We start from the raw sequence: 19,358 nt of genomic DNA, 5'->3' as shown, positions 1-19,358 counted from the left end.
TGCCTCTGACTTTTCTCCCTCTCTCTCTTTCTTTTCTACTAGGGTTCACACCTCCAGGAATGGACAGATCCTCTCCAGATAACAGCCCAGTGCACGGGATGTTACGTCAACCATCTATAACGACTGGGGTCAACATCCCCATCATTACTGAACTAGGTAGGAGTGAATCTCAGCTTTGGGCAGATTTTGTTGTCCTCTCTTCCAGCCACAAAGGGTATGCAGGTAGCCTGTTTCTTAGCTCCTTCATCATAGAGGGCTTTAGTAGGGTTTGTTTTGGGGGAGGTGGAGAGAGGTATGGGTAACAATATGACACTACCAAAAGGAAAACTGATCTATCTTTCCTCTGCGATGAATAGACAGTTTCCTTCATGCTGGTCACTGTTCTCAACGACGCTTGAGATGATGGATTTGAGATTGGGGCATAAATTAGGGAAGGGGGAGGAAAGGAGGAAAGGCATAATCCATGGACTCTTTCTGGTGATTTTCATTGGAAGCACCTCCAGACAGCTCCTGCAGTCAGAGCCCTCCGCTGAGGTACAAAGCCTCAGGTCTAAGCCAGACCCATTCTGAGAACTGGGTGGAAGCAATGGGCCTTTAATCTATCCTAGCTGAACTTCTCAACTAAAGGCCATTGTCCGTGAATGACACTCTGGCCTGAAATATCATGGAGCTTGGACGGCCATGATCACGGGCCAGTGGAATGCAACTTTTAACCCCACGGTGGCATTCCCTCCTACCATCTGTGAATTTGCAAAGCTGCTGAGTGGTGCCTTCCCCCCTACCAAGACTACTAACCACCTATGGCGCTGGGTCCCCTTACTTTACAATGTGTCCTCTTCTACTCCCTCACGCTCTTCTTTTTCTGTACTTTCCTCCACTCCCTTTCCCCAACCCTTAAATGCTGTATCCAATTAGCTAAACCTGGCAAGTTGCCTTTGGTATCAGTCAATCAGGAAAAAAACAGTGGGACGCACATTCTAATGATAACCGAACTGGGTAAGAAGCACTGTTTTCCTTCACATCAGTATCTCCTTTTGTTCTGTTGTTGGTGTTTCCAACTCTCATCGGCTTGTTTTTTCTTTCATGGGCTGTAACAGAAAGACTACCCCATGGCACTGCTTTGACTGTGTTTTATTTGTGGCTCCGGTTGGAATCGACTGTCTTGTTCTGGCCTTTCTTAATGATTTTTTTCCCCACACAGCATCAGTAAGGCTTTGATCACACCCATCTGACCTGGCAGTTGTTTCCAAAGCATCTTTGCTCTAATTCATTTCCTTTGGCCTGGGCCTTCCCCCCACCCCTTCCATGTGTCCCCCTGCTCTCCCGCCTTCTCCCTTATAGTCCTCTTCCAACAAGCTGTCAGTTTGACTGACACGTCTTCACAGCTCTCAGAGAAGTCAAAGGAGAAATATAAAAATTTTAAGATGAGAAACCTAAGACGGAGCCTTCCCTCCAGCTGTTTATTTTCCTTTATTCTGACTTTATTTGCCTTTTTTTTTTTTTCCCCCTCTGAGGTCTTTTCTCAGAAGCTCTGGTCCTAAAGCCATAAAAGCAGCCAGTTCCTAGGGGACATTTTCTTACGAAAACTAGATTTCAAGAAGGGTGCCAAGGACAAAGGGTTAGTGGCCACTGAGGCCCAGCCCTGCCCTGTGGCCCCTACCTGGCTGTCCAGAGCCTCCCAGAGATTCAGAGTGGACGCACCAGGAAGAGGAAGGGTCCTGGTCATGACTACGTCTGTCAGGCCCTTCACGCTTCCCTGTGACTTGGTTAATAACTCTGTAAAAGGCGCCCATCAGCAGCAGGTCTCAGAACTGGGGATTGATCTTCTAAATAGAGACAGCGGAAGTGCTGTTCTGTAGAGGGGTGGATGGGGAGGTGGGGAGCACCTGCCTTCCAATGACTCACAGATGAAACGAACATGCCATTCTCTTGGCCCCCAAATATATTTCAAAATAAGAGAGCAGGCTTTTAACACAGTCATCTTGCTTGTGAGGTGTCTGGAAACTAAGGAATAAATTGTCCGCCATTCAGCACTGCATTATTGTAGACGGAGCTATTTATCAGGACAAATTCACTCAGGTCAAGGAGTATCGCACTATTTTCTGTTTCCAGCAGCAGGAGAGGCGTCTTTTTCATGTTTAGAGAAGTTGGCTAAAAGCCTAGGTTTCTGGATTGCTCTTCTTGGGACCTTAGGGTTGTAAGAGGCCAGGGAGCTCGTGCAGCCCAGACCACTGGTTGGAAAATTCATCCAGATATCTCCTTCTCAGAAACCTGCAGATGCATTTCAAAATCACGACTGCCGGGGATTTCTTTTTGTGTTTTGAGTTTGTGTGCTACCAACTAGGATATCTCGATTTGTGATTAGGGGAAGAGAAAAGAGAAGGCTTGGAGCCCCAAATCTGAAGCAACGATGCAGGCATTCAGTTAGCATAACTGACTCTCCCCTAGCCTTCGTTCCCTCCCCAGATTTCTTCTCTGAGTTCAGACAACCTTGCGTGTGTTCACACCGCCCTTACTGCCTGTACTAAGCTCTATTTTCCTGGTGGTCATACCACCTTTAGCAAGCATACCATCACCGTTTGACCACCTCGCTTCCCCATACCCCACCAATATTTACTATTTACCTACATGTTCTGAGATGTGGTCTGCATCACACCAAACCAGTCAAATGCCTTCAAAAAAGCATAGAGGGAAGCCAGGTTTTTAAAAACTATGTTGTATATTCCAGTCTTCATCCACCTGGAGAGTTTCAATTGATGATAGTGGGCCAGAAGCTTCTAGACGTTCCACAAGAAGGACATTTGCTTAAAGCTACTTAACCTGGTTTCCAGTCATCTATGACCATAAAACATTTCCGGGGGGGAGGGGAGTTTAAAAAATCACCTGTTAGCACCACATAATTACTGTTCTGTGAAGTAGGCTTTGGGTAACACTGATTTCCCTCTGAGACGCTCCCAGACTAGGCCCAGGATTTTCATTGAATCCTGGTTCCTGCATCCCAGTGACAGAGACACCTGGCTCGCTGACAATCTAGTCACCTCTCCCTTCCAGTGACCACTTCCCCTCCAAGTACACTACCAGCCTTCCACGTCCTCTTGAAAAGAGAGTACAGATGCTACCTCTTTCAGAGTGTCAATACACACACCATCCTTGGCTATCCCAAGTAATTAAAACCATGCTCCTCTGCATATTGCCCAGAGTTTACATTTTCTGATTCACAAAGTGGCAAATGGAGGGAGAAGAGGAAAAGCTACCATTTGACTCTATAGAATGCCTGAGCAAGGCCTTACTTGCTTCTGAGAGAGGCGGAGGGAAGCTGGGAATTTTCCAAACATAGTAGGGTAGACAGAGCATTTACTGAGAAAGGCAATCTTGAGATAAGCTAATGCTTATCAAGGTCCTGGGCCAGGCTCACCAAGTACAATCTCCTAGGAGCCTCCCAACAGTCTCATGAGAGCTGCTAGTATTTCTCCCACTTTACAGAGAAAGAAACTAAGGTCCAGAATGATAATAAAATGCATTGCTTGTACAGAGTTAGTACAGAGGCTGGGTTTAAAGCTTACTTGTCTGATCCTGCATTTTGTAATTTTACCCACCAGCCTGTAATTCAAGTGTTGCTGAGCAAAGATGTTCCCCCATTAAAATTTTTCTCTAGGGAAACAAGATGGTGTCATTTAAAACTAATTCCATGCCTAGCCTGATATCCTATTATCATTTATTCTGCCTTATACAATAAACAAGCAAAGGTTGAAAAAAAAAAAAACAACAACCAAACATCCAAAAAGTTATGCTCAGGAAATAAAAAATTAAAACAATAACTCTAGGAAAGAGAATTCACTACTGATACATTTAGAAAGGAATCAGAAGGAAACCTCATTTATTCTTTTCCTAAAAGTGTCATAATTATCCAGAAATCACAAGTGCTCATCTCCTCCCCCACCACACACTTTCTTCCCTATTACTTGCCCTGCAAAACTGATAATTTCTGAAGCCAAGATGGGAATGGAAATTAATTTGTCATTTAATTTTTAATAAGTTAAAGACATCTAGTGACACAGCCAATCAGTCTGCATGTGCCTGCCGGAGAAGTCCTTGAGGAATCCTCAGATGGAAATGAACTACAGCATCAAATGCTGCTTCTCCTAGAGCTGCAGCGTCTAAAAGATTGAACTGTGTAGAAGGGGAAAGGGAGAACGTGGGCATCCCCATGCAGCTCGGAATGCACAGCAAGTCCTTGTCGGCAAGCAGCCAGAGACAGCCAGGGATCCATCCCAGCTGGGGTCACTGTTCTGTCCAACAGGGCCTGTCGGCGTGGGCCTGGATTCAGGGCTAGGGATACCTGACCCTCCCTGGGCCGACCCCAGGCAGGCCGTAGGTCCTGCCTGCAGGCAAATTCCTTGCTTTTTGCCTTTGCTGTGCTCCTAGTCTTCTGCTCTTTGGTCTCAATAAGTTGCTTTCTTTTCCTGTGGCTAAACTTAGCATCCCAGCATGGCTACTCATGGCTACTCATCCTTGAAATACATCCATCTCTCAAAGGACCTGGTGACCGAAAAACACCTCTGGGTGTTTTTCGGTCATGATTCTAAAACTATACCAAAGGACTGACCAGCACTATTCAGCCGTTCTCCGGTGGTCTGCTGTGGAGCAAGGCTGCTTGAACTCACTGGCTCTCCAGGCCTGGGAAGCTTGAACAATCACATAAGAGCAGTCCATTGAGTCCACCGGCTCCCACCCCAAGATTCATTGACAGCTTCTCCCATGCTTTTCTCTCCTTTCCAGTGACTTCAATGTTGTTAAATCAGTAGCCCGCTCTTTCCCTGGCTTCAGTGTGTGTGTGTGTTTGTGTGGTCTTTTGAGCTAATTCTCATTTCATACTTTTTCTAGTGAATGATACTAACGTTCAGTTTTTGGACCAAGACGATGATGATGACCCCGACACAGAACTGTACCTCACGCAGCCATTTGCATGTGGGACAGCATTTGCAGTCAGCGTCCTGGACTCGCTCATGAGTGCGGTGAGTGGGTGTGATATGGGAGAGGATCACCTCCAGCCTCCAATGTCAACGGCCTGGGACTAGAGCTGGAGCTCCAGGGGAGAGCATGACTACACAAAGTGATGGTGATCTAGAAGGGCATAACAACATTTGCCAGACCATTGTAGAGATAAACGTTTAATTATGAATTCTTGGAAGTGTGAGGAAGGTAAGAAGGGAGATTTTGTGGGGAAGAGTACCCCCCCCACACACACACAGAAGGAAAGCAGATGCAAAGTCCTAGTGGTGAAAGAAGCTGACAATTTAAGGAAGCCAAAGAAAGCCTTTGTAGCTGGGCCACAGTGAGAGAGGGAGAGGAGAAGATTAGGCAGGTTTGGACCTGTAAGACCAAGAAACCCATTTTCATGGCTTTGGCTTTTTTCTTAAGATCAATGAGGAGGCACTGAAGGATGATTTTAAGCTGGCAAGCCGGTGTGATCAGGTTTATGTTTTAAGAGGATTGTCTTGGCTGGTGTGTGGAGGATGGCTCAGGAGGCAAAATGGCGGCAGGAAATCAGAATAAGAGACTGTCAGAGTTTGGATGAGGATAGAGCTGGCAGAGCTGGAAGGAGATGGGTACTCGAGTGGTTTTAGTCAGGAAGATTGACAGGGCTTGAGGATAGGTTGAATATGGGCAGAGGATGGAACAGGATGAAGTGTCAAGGGTGACTCCTAGGTCATTGCCCGTCATTGCGATGCAAGCCCTGGGAGAGGACGATGCATGAGAGTCAGGCCTGGCCAGTTCCCTGCTGCAGGGAACGAATGAAGTAGTAGCAAATACAGGAGGGTGGGCTGGCTGAGGGATCAAAAGCATCACTGGCTTCTTTTATAACTTGATATGCACCAAATAATCAAGGCATTGTTCTTTTACTTTTGAGACCAAAAACAACTAACAGTTAAAAAGTAGGCTCCAGTTTGTGGAGCTCTCTTGAACTGCAAAAGGCAAAAGCAGACACTAGAATGGGTTATAAGTGGGGATTGTGAAGTGTTCCCACTGAGTGTCTTGATTTATTATAGAGAAAAGCCTCTTTATTTTGGAATTCTCAAATTCGTAATTTATGAAAATACAGACATAAGCTGGATAAAAACTGACCTTTGAGGAATCCATGAAAAAGAGTTTTATTGAACACATTAAAACCATAAACATAGCTCAGAGAGTTTTTATACACATACATTTCTTAAAGTGCTTAAGAAGGTTATTCTCCTGAATGTGTTAAACAACCGATATGCTAATTATGCATTATTCTTCTCTATTCATTAAAGCTAATCCCAGAAGAACCTCTATTTGAGGAAAGAAAAAACATAAAGCTTTTTAAGACTAATTTAGGTTATTCTATATTCCTGAATGTGGTCCAACTGCAAGCATATCTTATTTTAAAAATTAGAATTATGGATCTAGAAATAATTATGAAACAATATTCATCTGAATTAAGGCTGACTAGGCGTCATGCCAGACCTTTGCTTTCCAAAGCCAAGAAGAAGAGAAAAAGGATCACTAGAGAAGGCACTCTCAGTTTCCCAGGACTTGTGATTTCTTTCTGATGGCCCAGTGGTTCTGGGCCTAACCTCTTTGTCTGCTAGTGATGTTGGGCTCAGTCTGGGCAAACTCCTTAAGCAAGCCAGAAGGAATGATGAAAGCTACAGGGTGATCTCATACAGTGCCAGATTGTCTATACTGGTCTTTTGTTTCAAACGGATTTCTATAATTCGTCTCTTTAGAAATTTCATTTTACTCCTGTTCCTAATGAGAGAGATTATAGAAGACTGGTCTCACTAAAAGATGATTGAATTGTATACAGTAGCTTTTTTTTTTTCAAGAGCTTCAAAATGCTCTATTAACATTTTATAAAACCCAAACTTACACAGTTATTTATGTTTCTATGTATCAGACATGCAGGATAGTCTGTGCAACTATATAATCTGCAAAGCCACTTTTGCATACATTATTAAGAATTTCAAAACGATGACTGCAGAGCCAAGTGAGGGGCCCTTCTGTGCTGGCCACACCCACGTAGCCAGCCCCTCATACCAATAAGCCCATAAAATGGATTTTAAGCAGCGAAGAACTTCACCCCTACACAACCAAAGGGGCACTGTGGGCGGCCATGGGGTGTGGGGGTGGCACCTCTGATCTGGGCTGTTATTGTGCTCTTGTCTATAGCACCACTGGGGAGTCAGTTCTTGGAAACTCAGATGAGAAATCAAAGTGGGTTAGTCTGAAATGTTTAAAAAGCCATCTCTAATCTTTGAAATGCAAATGAGAGTGTCTGGGAGAGAGCGGCCAAGGCTGGTCTGGACTCAATGGGCCTGCCCACAGTATTCCTTCTGAACTCCAGCAGGGGAGAGAAAAGTATCAGGAATCTAGTATCGGCCATTGCCGTCACTGTCGGCTTCATTCATGGAGGGCCCAGAACTGCGCAAGGCACTTCAGCCATAGTGTCCGATCTTTCAGACAATAATGCGAATCAACCTGAAACAAGATGTGTTTAACTGATGCGCAGACAGTGACCATTAGTCAAAACGCCCATCCAATGGGTCCGTGCCTGGTTTTTCTTGTCTGGGAGGAACAAGTTCCACAGTGACATCTTGACAGGGTCTGGTTCAGCAGACCTCATTGAATCCCGGCCTCCTGATGGAAATGTTACCTGTGGTTTCTTTGCATTCCGCCCCAACCCTAATTTCTGAAAAAACCAGAAGATCACTCAAGAGCCAAGGCAGTAACTAGAAGGGAACTGAAAATGTTGGCAGGGTTGTAAACTGATAAACTGAGACTCCTCCAAGCAGCAGGAGCCGGAGGTAAGCTTCCAGCCCAGGCATCCGCTTACAAGCAACGCTGCAACGTCTGCACAGGCACACCTCCTCAGATGTCCATGATCTCCTTTCTCCAGCCCCCAAATCGCCACTTAATCGTGTGTCTAAACATCCTCTGAAGGTTGTCCTCCATAACTCAACTCCTGCCGCTCACTGCTTCATTGGTTAAAAGAATAATATTTTGGTTCGTCACAGGCGCCCCTGAGCAGTCAGCGATGTTGCAGACATGGCCTCGTGGCTCATCAACGGCAGGAACACATGATCAGAGGGAGTAATTATGCTTGTGGCTATATCCCTCCAGGAAGAGGCTTACGACTAAGCCATGTATTTTTCAGAGTGGTACCAGCGTGCTGCTTACACACACATGGAGAAGAAGAAAGGAAGCCTCTCTGGATTTAGAGCTGGAACCGGAGCTCAAGTGTTCAGACTTCTCTGCGACAGACACCACCCTGCCCAACCCCGCAGCCCCAGCTCTACCTGGAAAGAAGAAAAGTCATGAACCAAGACTAGCCTGACTGGATGCAGATCCCAGCACCGGCATTTACTGACAGCACCAACATCATCTCCCTGTGCCTCAGTGTTATCATCTTTAAAATGGGGATAATAATAGCACCTACCTCATAGAATTGTAGAGATAATTAAATGAGTTAAGGCTGTAAAGTGATTAGTGCCATGTGTCACACACGACTATCTGGATATTGTATTTATTATTATTGATCACTGCCTTTACTGAACACTTAACTAAATGCCAGGCACTATTCAGATCCTGGGGATTTATCAGTGGAGAAGAAAGAGGAAGACCCTATCCTCGGATTGTTGGAACTTTGATTCTAGTGGGCAATAATTATGTAAATCAGGAATGATAGCTACCATTGGTAGTAGTAAATGAATAATATCAGATGGGCAAAACTATTCTGAAGAATGAAATCATTTGAATGCGTGTGGAGACCTGGGTAGTTGCAGTGGTCAGAGTAAAGCTGTCTCAACTGAAAACCTGGAAGCTGACACTGAAAGGTCAGAAGAGAGCACCTGGGGGCCAGGGTGATGAGCATTCCAAGGTCAAAAGATCGGGACAAAGCTGAATAGTGGTACTGAGCTAAAAATCTGGGGCTCAGAGGGAGTCGTTGAAGGCTGCCGTGCTTGGAACACAGTAGATTGAGGGGAAGGACAAGCAAGGAGCAGTCAGACAAGCAGAGCTGTCGTCCACACTGTGAGTGTTCTGAGAACAAAAGACCACATCCCGGTCAAGTTCTAAGTCAGGTTTCAACCCTTCAGTCATCTTCGTTTGGATACCGCCAGGATCTTCCTGAGGTCACTGCTTCCTGTGTGTGCTGGCTGGAAGGGCAAACCCATCAACGAGTTGACTCCTGAAGTAACCCCCAATTATTTTCCTGCCCCACACTCCATCCTCGTGCACTCATTTTCAGAGAAGAAAGGAAGAGAAACAGCACAATATACTGGCATGAGGACCTGGACTGATATCTGGTTTCTAAGGAATCGTCTCTCATAGAAGTCCCAAAATGGCACGTTGCAGACAAATTTTGCATTTCCTGAAATTTTCCCCTTTTAAGTGCAATTTGTTGCCAATACTTTAAAATCGTAAGATTACACTTAAGTGTGGATTTCCAGCTTATTTTGATTGGAGTCACAAAGCAGATTTCCAGATACCCACAAAGCACCAATTGATTAGAGCTGAGCTATGTGCCCTTTCACTACAGCCCACACTGTTCCCTGCTCAACTCTCCCAGGCCTGCTTCTCTCATCCCACTGCCCCCGCCTGTGCCTCCCACTGAACCGGACTTACAGGCCTCCGGTTTCTGACTGTGGTTAGACAGCATCCTTGGGCTTCCGGCCCTGTGCCTGTCCTTGGAGTCAGGAGGATGAGTACATGATGTCCATTTTCTTTGAACCCTCACCATTTTGGGGACATCCCCCCCACAGTGAATCACCCAGGAGTCCAAGAAAAACTTCAGTATGAGCATTTTGGGCCAGGCGTGTCTTTGCTTTGCCCAGTTCACCAATACCCAGGGTGGGTATTTGCATGGTTAATGAATTAGTATAAAAAAGGCAAGGACTTACAGGAGAAACAGTGTGGCACTGGCCCAGGAATTCGGACGTACAGGTTCCAGTCCCAATCCACCAGCAGCCCGTGCATGTCTTTTCTACAGTCTGGGACTTAGTTGGGTCCAACTGTTAAAAGGAATGATGTTAACAGTGCCTTATCATGTTGGGATAATCAGATAAGGAGAAAGGCAGATGAAACTCTTTCACAGAGTAGACAAGTATTTCTTCAAATCAAATGTAACTACAAAGAAGTAGATTTATTTTATGTTTGCGTGTACATATATATGTGTATGTACTCACACACACATATGTCTTATGTTTCTGTATTCTCTGATATCAGAGGTGGTCTCTGTTTGCCAGAAATAACTGAGCTTATGTCGGTAAGACGGAAGAATGTGGCCATCTGGAAGATGGGCCCACATGCTTTGCTCTCTTAATTGTACTTGGGTTTTGGCTGAACCCCAGGAGGGTGTTAAGGAACAGACCAAGTTCTCCATCAGACCAAACTATTGGGTGCCATGTTGTATAAACAAGACTCCTCCCTGATCCTTTTCCTTAGACTCAAGAACCTCATTTTTTCTGCTCACGACGGGAGGGACGGGCCATCAAGGCTGAGGAGCTAGCACTAGTGTCCATGTGGCAAATGGAAGGGTGCTCTGGTGCACCCAGAAGGTACCACCTGTCACGTCAGTCCAGGCAGGCCCGGGATTGGGGGAAAAACACAAAAACAAAAAAACCCCCAACAAATCGTTCTTATCCCTCATGAAAGAAAAATACTAAAAATAAAAATCTACAACATGAAAACTAGCAAATCTAAAAAAATGGCAGCTATGGCATGGAAAATGACAATTTTAGAGCAATTATAAACGAAAGGCAAAGTGCCATTAAAGTTAAGGCAATGTTATTAAAAGATGTGTTAATTTTCAGTTAAATTTTCTATAAAAGACCAATTAGTTTAAAAGGCTTGACAGCATTAACTGTGAAACATAAGCTCTGGTAATTATACTTTAAAAAAATAAAAAGAGGGAGATGCACCAGGGTGTTAGAAACACGGGCGCAGAGGGGTGTCCTCAGAGCAGGCTAGGTGGCACTGCGGGCTCAGATTTCCCGTGCAGTCAGGTCCTCTGCCCAGCATTCCCCGGCTTCCTCCATGCCTGTTACTCCGTCTGCATAAGGGATCTGAGAAACATCAAAGTTCAGCAGCCAAGCAGGCCATGCGTGGGATCTGGCCCAGCTCTCTGATAGGAGAGATGACAACACAGAAACACAGGGAGAGGGCATTTTCCAAATGGGCTGCCTTGCTAGCTGGTTGTTAACTTTTCTAAGCTACCATTTATTATCTGTCGTGCCTTCAGAGTCACACAAAATATCTCATTTTTTTAAAAAAAGATTTTATTTATTTGACAGAGATCACAAGCAGGCAGAGAAGCAGGTAGAGAGAGAGAGAGATGGAAGCAGGCTCCCCACTGAGCAGAGAGCCTGATGCGGGGCTCAATCCCAGGATTCTGAGATCATGACCTGAGCAGAAGGCAGAGGCTTTAACCCACTGAGCCACCCAGGCGCCCCACACAAAGTATCTCATTTAACACTATCCTGAAAACTGGCTTGTGCTGGGGTTTCTGGGTCCCTGTCACATGGATGAGGAACCGGAGGCAGAGCAAATTCCTATTGTCCTAGGTTAGGTGTTGAATGGCAAATCAGGGATTGAAAACCATACTGGCTGAATTCTGAGGGCGGTACACATTACAAGAGGTGCCGTGTTGTCTTATTGGGAAGAAACTCTTCCCTGACTAGGGGTAGAATCCCAACCTTGGTAGTGGGAAGAGGGACTCCCCCATTCCTCAGACTACATGGGTAGCTCAGGAGGGGAAAGATCACACTTCTATATTACAATCTGCCCTTCAGAAGTTTGTGTTTCTTCAGTTCTAGTGTTTCTGTTAATCTAGAAAGGAATGACACCCTCTGGGTCGGGTGAGCTGTATAGAAGTTTGTTCTAACCAGCACATTCTCCATGGGAATTGTCTGTAATAATTGGCATTTGAGGGACTAGCATCTATTTTTGCCATGTGGTACTGAAACAGCCACTTTCTATGCAGAAAGCTCTGGATTGGCTGCTTAGCTGCAGATCAGTCAACGTATGAAGAAATCTGTGCCTTCCATTTTGACCAACTAGATCCCCTTTTCAAGAAAAGCATTGTTTTTGCACTGAGTTACTCAGATCCAAAGAAACCCTGATGCACAGTCAGAACACACCCTCATGGAATATCTAACGTTCTTCTCTGCAGCTGAATACTGAGGCAACCAGATCGGAGCAGGAGTGCTCTGCAGACAGACAGACAGACATCATTCTCTGTCATAGCAGATATTGCTGCCCACAGAGCTGCTCCTAGATGCCTGCTTGGGAGAATCAAGGAGGAAGATCTAGGATACAGGCTGGAGGGTTGAAATCTGTGTTCAGTGTTATGAGTGGTTTCAGGGCGATTAAGGCGCCCATGGAACCCTGTGACCCACCCTGAAATGATACCTGAATAATTGATGGGAAATTTTGAGCATGACACACTCGTGGAATAGAATACGATCTCAAGCCAAACCAAGACCTAGGGATTAGTGGATGCTCAATAAAAATCAGTAACTGATTGATCAAAAAAGTCTGTGTTGTTACAGTGTAACTGATTTCAACACAGAAGGGGAAACACGTTAAGGCCAAATCCTTGAAATTTGGCAAAACAATAACCTTTCATGTTGACTGTCTTGACTCATCATTGCAAAGCAGAACTTAACAGTGTTTTTTGTTTAGAAATCACTGTTTTCATTAGAAGAGTTATTCATGTCCAGTAGGGGATATTTTGAAAGCACTGAAATATATAAAGAAAACATTTAAGTGAACCATAGTTCCAATACCCAAAGATAAGCATGATTAATATTTTAGTATATTTTCTCCCCAATGGATAAATAAGAATCACCCCGTTTTATATCTTGTTTCCCCCCTACCTTTTCTTGTAATGCTTAGTATTTTATCCAAAACATTTAATCATGTCCTATTTTTGGGTATCATGACTTGCAGTGCCTCCATAGGGCTTCCTGAGACTCTATAGAGATATTCCAGAACCTCTTTAATCATTATCTACCTATTGTGAGACAGTTCACTTTAATTTTGTTTTAACAATAATTAACCCTGTGATGAACATTATTTGTACCTAATCTCTGAATAAGAAACAATTTATTATCTTGAGGCAAACTCACTGGGTTTTTAACCAATAGGAACACTTTCCCAGCTCTTGGTGCAGGCGGTTGGGTTACCTCCTATTAATTCCTACTGCCATCACAGGTGTTTAAATCCCATTCCGCATGCTCTAGCGGGCACTAATTATCATTTTCTTTAGGAGGCCTTTTAATTGTGTTTACGGTAATTTCTGAAGTATATAAACTTTTAATTTGTATGTAATAATGTAAATGCATATTTTTTTTGTGAATTATTCTATAGTTTTTATGCTTTTAGAAGTGCCTGCCAAACAAGAGAACTGTCAGGTATCCTGAGGTCAGTTCAATGTTCAGCTATATCTTTATCAGGTTATTTTTGGCTTTAACTTTTTCGCCTTTAACTCTTTTCTAACATTTTCTTCCTTTCTTTGGCCTAGTTTTATTGAGATATAATGGACTTATAACACTATGTATACTTAAGGTATATAGTGTAATGCCTTGATATACATATATATTGAGAAGTGATTACCACAATAGGGTTATCACCTCCACATTTATCACCTCACATTGCTGTATACTTGTGTGTGTGTGTGTGTGTGCATGTGTACTTTTAAAATCTACTCTTTTCTTTTAAAATCTACTCTACTCTCTAAAATCTAACCTACTCTCTTATCTCTTATCAGTTTTTAAATATACAATACAGTATTGTTAACTTCAGTCACCCTGCTATACATTACATACCTAGAACTTAATCATTTTATGCAGTGACTGGAATTCATCTTTTTAAAAATTAACATATAATGTATTATTTGCTTCAGGGGTACAGGTCTGTGATTCATCAGTCTTACACAATTCACAGCACTCTCCATAGCACATACTCTCCCCAATGTCCACCACCCAGCTACCCAATCTGTCCTGCCCCCTGCCCCCCAGCAACCCTCAGGTTGTTTCCTGAGATTAAGAGTCTCTTATGGTTTTTCTCCCTCTCTGGTTCCATCTTGTTTCATTTTTCCCTCCCTTCCTCTATGATACTCTTTCTTATTTCTCAAATTCTTCATATCAGTGAGATCGTCTTTCTCTGATTGACTTATTTCACTTAGCATAATACCCTCTGGTTCTATCCATGCCATTGCAAATGGCAAGATTTTGTTCCTTTTGATGGCTGCATAATATTCCTGTGTGTGTGTGTGTGTACACATTTTCTTTATTCTGAATGGAATTCATCTTATTGGAAACTTGTATCCTTTGACCATCTTCACCTGTTTCCCCTACTCCCCATGTCCAACCCTGGGCAACCACCAATCTGTTCTCTCGTTTCTATGAGATCACTTTTTTTTTTTTTTTCTTTCAGTTTCAACGTATAAGTGAGATTATACAATATTCAGATTTCTCTCTTGGACTTATTTCACTTAATTTAATGCCCTCAGGTTTTATCCATATTGTTGCAAATGGCAGGATTTCTCTCTTTTTCTGGTTGGGTAATATTCTCTTATACCATTTCCTTTATCCACTCATCTGTCAATGGACACTTAGGCTGTTTGGATGTCTTGACTATTTTAAAAAGTGTGCAGCAAACGTGGGACTGCAGCTGTATCTTTGAGCTACCGAGTCTGCATCCGAGGGGAACTGCTGGATCATCTAGTAGTTCTATTTGTAATTTTTTGAGAAACAGTCATACTGTTTTCCATAGTGGCTGCACCGAATTACGTTCACAACCTCAGCGCCCAGGATTTTCCTTTTCTCCTCATCCTCATCAACATATATTATTTCTTGCCTTTTTGACAACAGTCGTCCTAGCAGTGGTGAGGTGATATTTCATTGTGGTTTTGATTTGTGTTTCTCTGATGGTTAGGGAAGTTGGGCACCTTTCCATGTACCTGTTGGCTATTTGTATGTTTTCTTTGGCAAAATGTCTATTCAGTTTCTTTGCCCATTTTGAAGAGGATTTTTTTCATGGTGTTCTGCTACTGAGTCACATAAATTTCATTTCCTTTTTTAGAAATGTAATGTAAATATATTTTCACAGTCAAAATAGATGAAATAAGTAAAATTATAGGAGAAATTAAACTCAATCAGTATTCTATCACCAAGACTTAGTCACCAAGTAGAATTTTGGGGTACTAAGTACAACTATTTTTACATGAATAAACCTGTTACCAGTTGAGGTCTGCCCTTTTAACATGAATTTTATGTCATGTTGTTTATTTGGATCTTGCCTTTTTGCATATTTTACTATCACATCATATAATTTTGACTGTACCATTAAATATTCTTTGAAAACATAATATTAGTATCTGGACAATGTAAGTAATATAAGTATATCATGATTTATTTAATAATTACCATATTGTTAGAGAATTTTTTCCAGATCGCCAGTTACCCCTAAATCATTTCTTGAAAAAACATTTTTTCTTTATCATATTAAAGAACAGATCAGCAAACTTTTTTTGTAAAGGGCCAGGTAGTGAATATTTTAGGTTTCTGAGAGCCATACAGACTCCACTGAAAGTACTTGACTTCTGTCATTATAGCCCCAAAGCCCATTTGTAAACAAATGGGTATGTCAGGGTCCCAATAAAACTTTAAGAAAACAGGTGGCAGGTTGGATTTAGCCCAAGGGGCAGATTTGCCAACTCCTGTGTTTGTACATAGAACTATTAAACTATTTTTCTCAGTAATCTATTCTGGTTGATGGATCTTCTCATTTTTACTGTTGTCTACATTGTTGTCTACAATGTTAATTTATGAAATATTTAATATTATGATCCCTGGGAGGACAATTTCATAAACTCTTTCTAGAGGAAATTTAGCACAGTTGTATCAAGTTTGTAGAAAGTCCAGTCGAGGGGTGCCTGAGTTGCTTACTCAGGGAAGCCTCCCGACTCTCGATTTTGGCTCAGGTCATGATCTCAGGGTCCTAAGATAGAGCCCCGCATGGAACCTGTGTAGATTCTCTCCGCCCCTTTGCCACCCCTTCCCCTGATTCACACACACTCTCTAAATAAATAAATAAGTCCAGTTGACTCTATTAATAGCTATATGTCAGACTTAAAATTTTACTGGAAAAATATGACATTATAACATCCAATTAACATGTTAAGGACCATGGTATTCCTTTTTATTTTTTTCCTAATAATCTCCTCTGTCTGTGGATGATCATTATTTTACTTTCCCTTGAACAATAGTAACTGTTCTTAGACAGGACCAGGAGCTGTGATACTAAAGAGAGCTTCCAGGATAGGAGTGTTAATTCTATTTTTTAATTTTTTTTTAAATCTTTTATTTATTTATTTGACAGATGGAGATCACAAGCAGGCAGAGAGGCAGGCAGAGAAAGAGGGGGCAGCAGGCTCCCCACTGAACAGAGAGCCCAATGTGGGACTCAATCCCAGGACCCCAAGATCATGACCTGAGCTGAAGGCAGAGGCTTTAACCCACTGAGCCACCCAGGTGCCCCAGGAGTATTAATTCTTAAACCTATATGACACTATGTTCTCTTTCTTATTTCTAATTTCATTTTCTTAAGTTATATTTATCATAGTCTTGTTTATTTTTTCAAAGATTTTTTGTATTTATCAATTTAATAAATATCCTCTTGTGATTTCATTGATACTTTATTATTTCATCCTTCTGCTTTTTGAAGATAAAAAGGACAATAAAAGTTCTTTTAATGCTTAGCATTATTATAATTATTTTGCACTTAATAATAAAATCATTTCAAGCTCTGAATTTGTTTCTGTAACTTTGGCCTTAATCCATGACATTCTTATATCCCATTTTCAAATAGTTAATTGTTAAATACTCTATATTCTAAGTTTTAATTTCCATCTTGAACTATAGTTACATGTTAGAATACTTTTCTTTTGAACTTGGATAGGTTGGGGTATTTACTTTTATTTCTGTTATCTTAATTTTCTAAATGTAGACTCTGCAGCTTATATTTCACTATATATATTGAGATTTTATACTTCGAACCGTTGATCGCTTTTTTGTAATTACTGTTTGGAAGCTATCTAAAAATATTGCAAAGTTAAGCACAAATCTACTAAATTGCCTTTATTATACCCTTAATTTTCTCATAGTTTGGTCTGTTTGAGCTATGAAAGCTAGAAACACAGTCATATTTTACATATCACCCTCAGTCCACTTTTATTTTACTCTAATTGTTAATTAGTTTTACCTTCTATATTTCAGTTATATTATTCTGTGCATAAGTAGGTTATATCTTTATTGTAAGTTTTAACTATCAATACAAAGCTAACTTGCTTAATGTAACATTTAAAATTTTTCCCTTGAAATACAGTTTTCTTTTGCTTTTTCCTATTTCTCTCTGAGTTTGATTTTCATTTTGGCTTTTGAATAAATCTGAGAACCTTTGCAATTGAATCAATTTACAATTTACATTTTGTAAATATGTCTGAAAGTATATTTTCTAAGCATTATTATCTAGAAAAATCTAGCTCTGATTCTTCCTTTATATCCATCCTCCTCTCTCCTACCTCATGTGTCTGACTTCTGAAAATAAATTAATATTAGCATATTAACAAATAATTTTGTCATTTTTTCTTTCAAGAATTATTTCTGACATATGCATTTAGTAATAAAACATACCATCATTTCTTAAATTCCATGTTTCAATATATTTCAATATATTTCGTCAGTATTTTTAAACAAAATTTGCTCATTTTTTTTAATTTCTAGAAGTTTCAAATGATCTTGAAGGATGATGATTTTTGTTCCTGAACATTTTTTTTTTTAATGAAGTACATCAATAAATGCTTAGACAGTTAGAGGTTCAAAAATGCTTTTTTTTTTTTTTTAAGTATTTCGATTGCCTTCCCAAATTATTGATGATTTAGCTGCATGTAGAATTCTTGGAATAAATGTATCCTTTTAAAACTCAGTTGGTATCATTCTTAAGTTTTCTAGAGAAGTCTCTGGCTAACCTGATCATGAACATTTTTTTCTTCCTTACAGCATTGTGTTATGTCACCTTTTTTCTTCATGTAATATTTTAAATTTAAATATTCACCTGTTACAGATTTAAGTGATGGCCACATTCAGTTGGTGAGCCATTTCAATCCATATCCTCAGTTCATTCTTCAGTTCAGGACAGGTTGTGTTCATTTGTTTTCTTGCTTGCTTACTCATTTTGACCTGCTCGAATTTTGTTTACAGTGTTAGCTTTTGTGAATACTTGCTATTTATCAATTTGTCGTCTGTTGTCTTTCTTCAATATCTACCAGCATTCTCATAAAAATAAAGATAGAAAAAAAGAAAGAAAAAAAGAAAGAAAAGAAAAGAAAAGCAAGGAAACATCTCTACACATTTCTTTATGTAGTTTCAGCCAACTTCTTACTCTTACTTCCACATCATTGATTTTGTGTCTATGTGATTTTTAGTTCTACAGCATAGTGCTTCTTTTTCACTGTTGTTTTGGTAAGAACACTTCACATAAGATCTACCTACTTAAATTTTTCACTGTATAATACAGTATTATTAATTATTGCTTCTTAATGGATAAAAATCTGGCCATTATAAGTTTAGTTATCTTTTTAACTATTTCTCTTTTAACACCTTCATGGAAATATAATAACCATACAATTCTCCCATTTAAAATGTACAATTCTGTGATTTTTAGTGTAATTACAAATATGTACAACCATCACCACAGTCAATTTTAGAACATTTTTTCATTGCTTCAAAAAAACCCTCCATATGCTGAAGCATCCCCCACTAAACTCTTCTCCCTCCCGACCAAGCCGTAAGCTTGGTACTTAATGTACTACCTATCTTTATAGATTTGCTTCTTCTAGACATTACTTATAAATGGATCATACAATATGTAGTCTTTTGTGACTGACTTCTTTCACTTAACATGTTTCCAAGGTGTTAGTACTTCGTACATTTTTATTGTATGAATAACATTCATATAACTGAATAATATTCATGCACAGATACAACACACTTTATTTATGCATACATTAGGTGATAGACATTTAGACTATTTCCGTTTTTGGCTGTTATGAGTAATGTTGCTATAAACATGTATACAGGTTTTCATATGAACATATTTTTTAAATTTCTCTTGGGTGTATATATAGAAGTGGAATTGCTAGGTTATATAACTCTGTTTAACCATATGAAGAACTGCTGAACTGTTTCTTGAAGTGGCAGTATCATTTTATATTCCCACTAGCAGAATGAAGTGTCAGGGCTGCACTTTCTCTACATCCTCACCAACTCTTG

At 40.9% G+C, this 19,358-nt stretch overlaps 1 protein-coding gene across 8 annotated transcripts in view; it reads left to right on the top strand.

The window, feature by feature from the left end:
- Positions 1-19,358, top strand: part of KCNMA1 (potassium calcium-activated channel subfamily M alpha 1) — a 725,872-nt gene that overhangs the window by 687,028 nt on the left and 19,486 nt on the right. For 4 of the 8 annotated variants that reach the window (XM_059397883.1, XM_059397882.1, XM_059397888.1 and 1 more), the window contains exons 23-25: positions 43-156; positions 916-996; positions 4,885-5,015. In XM_059397883.1, the coding sequence (XP_059253866.1) occupies positions 43-156; positions 916-996; positions 4,885-5,015 (326 nt within the window). The remainder of the gene's footprint in view (positions 1-42; positions 157-915; positions 997-4,884; positions 5,016-19,358) is intronic. The other 4 variants (XM_059397886.1, XM_059397885.1, XM_059397890.1 and 1 more) reach the window with 1 other exon arrangement.

The sequence above is a fragment of the Mustela nigripes genome, chromosome 4 (assembly GCF_022355385.1).
Source record: "Mustela nigripes isolate SB6536 chromosome 4, MUSNIG.SB6536, whole genome shotgun sequence".
Classification (NCBI taxonomy): domain Eukaryota; kingdom Metazoa; phylum Chordata; class Mammalia; order Carnivora; family Mustelidae; genus Mustela; species Mustela nigripes.
The sequence above is the reverse complement of the archived record's forward strand: the minus strand, read 5'-3'. Positions and strand labels throughout refer to the sequence as shown.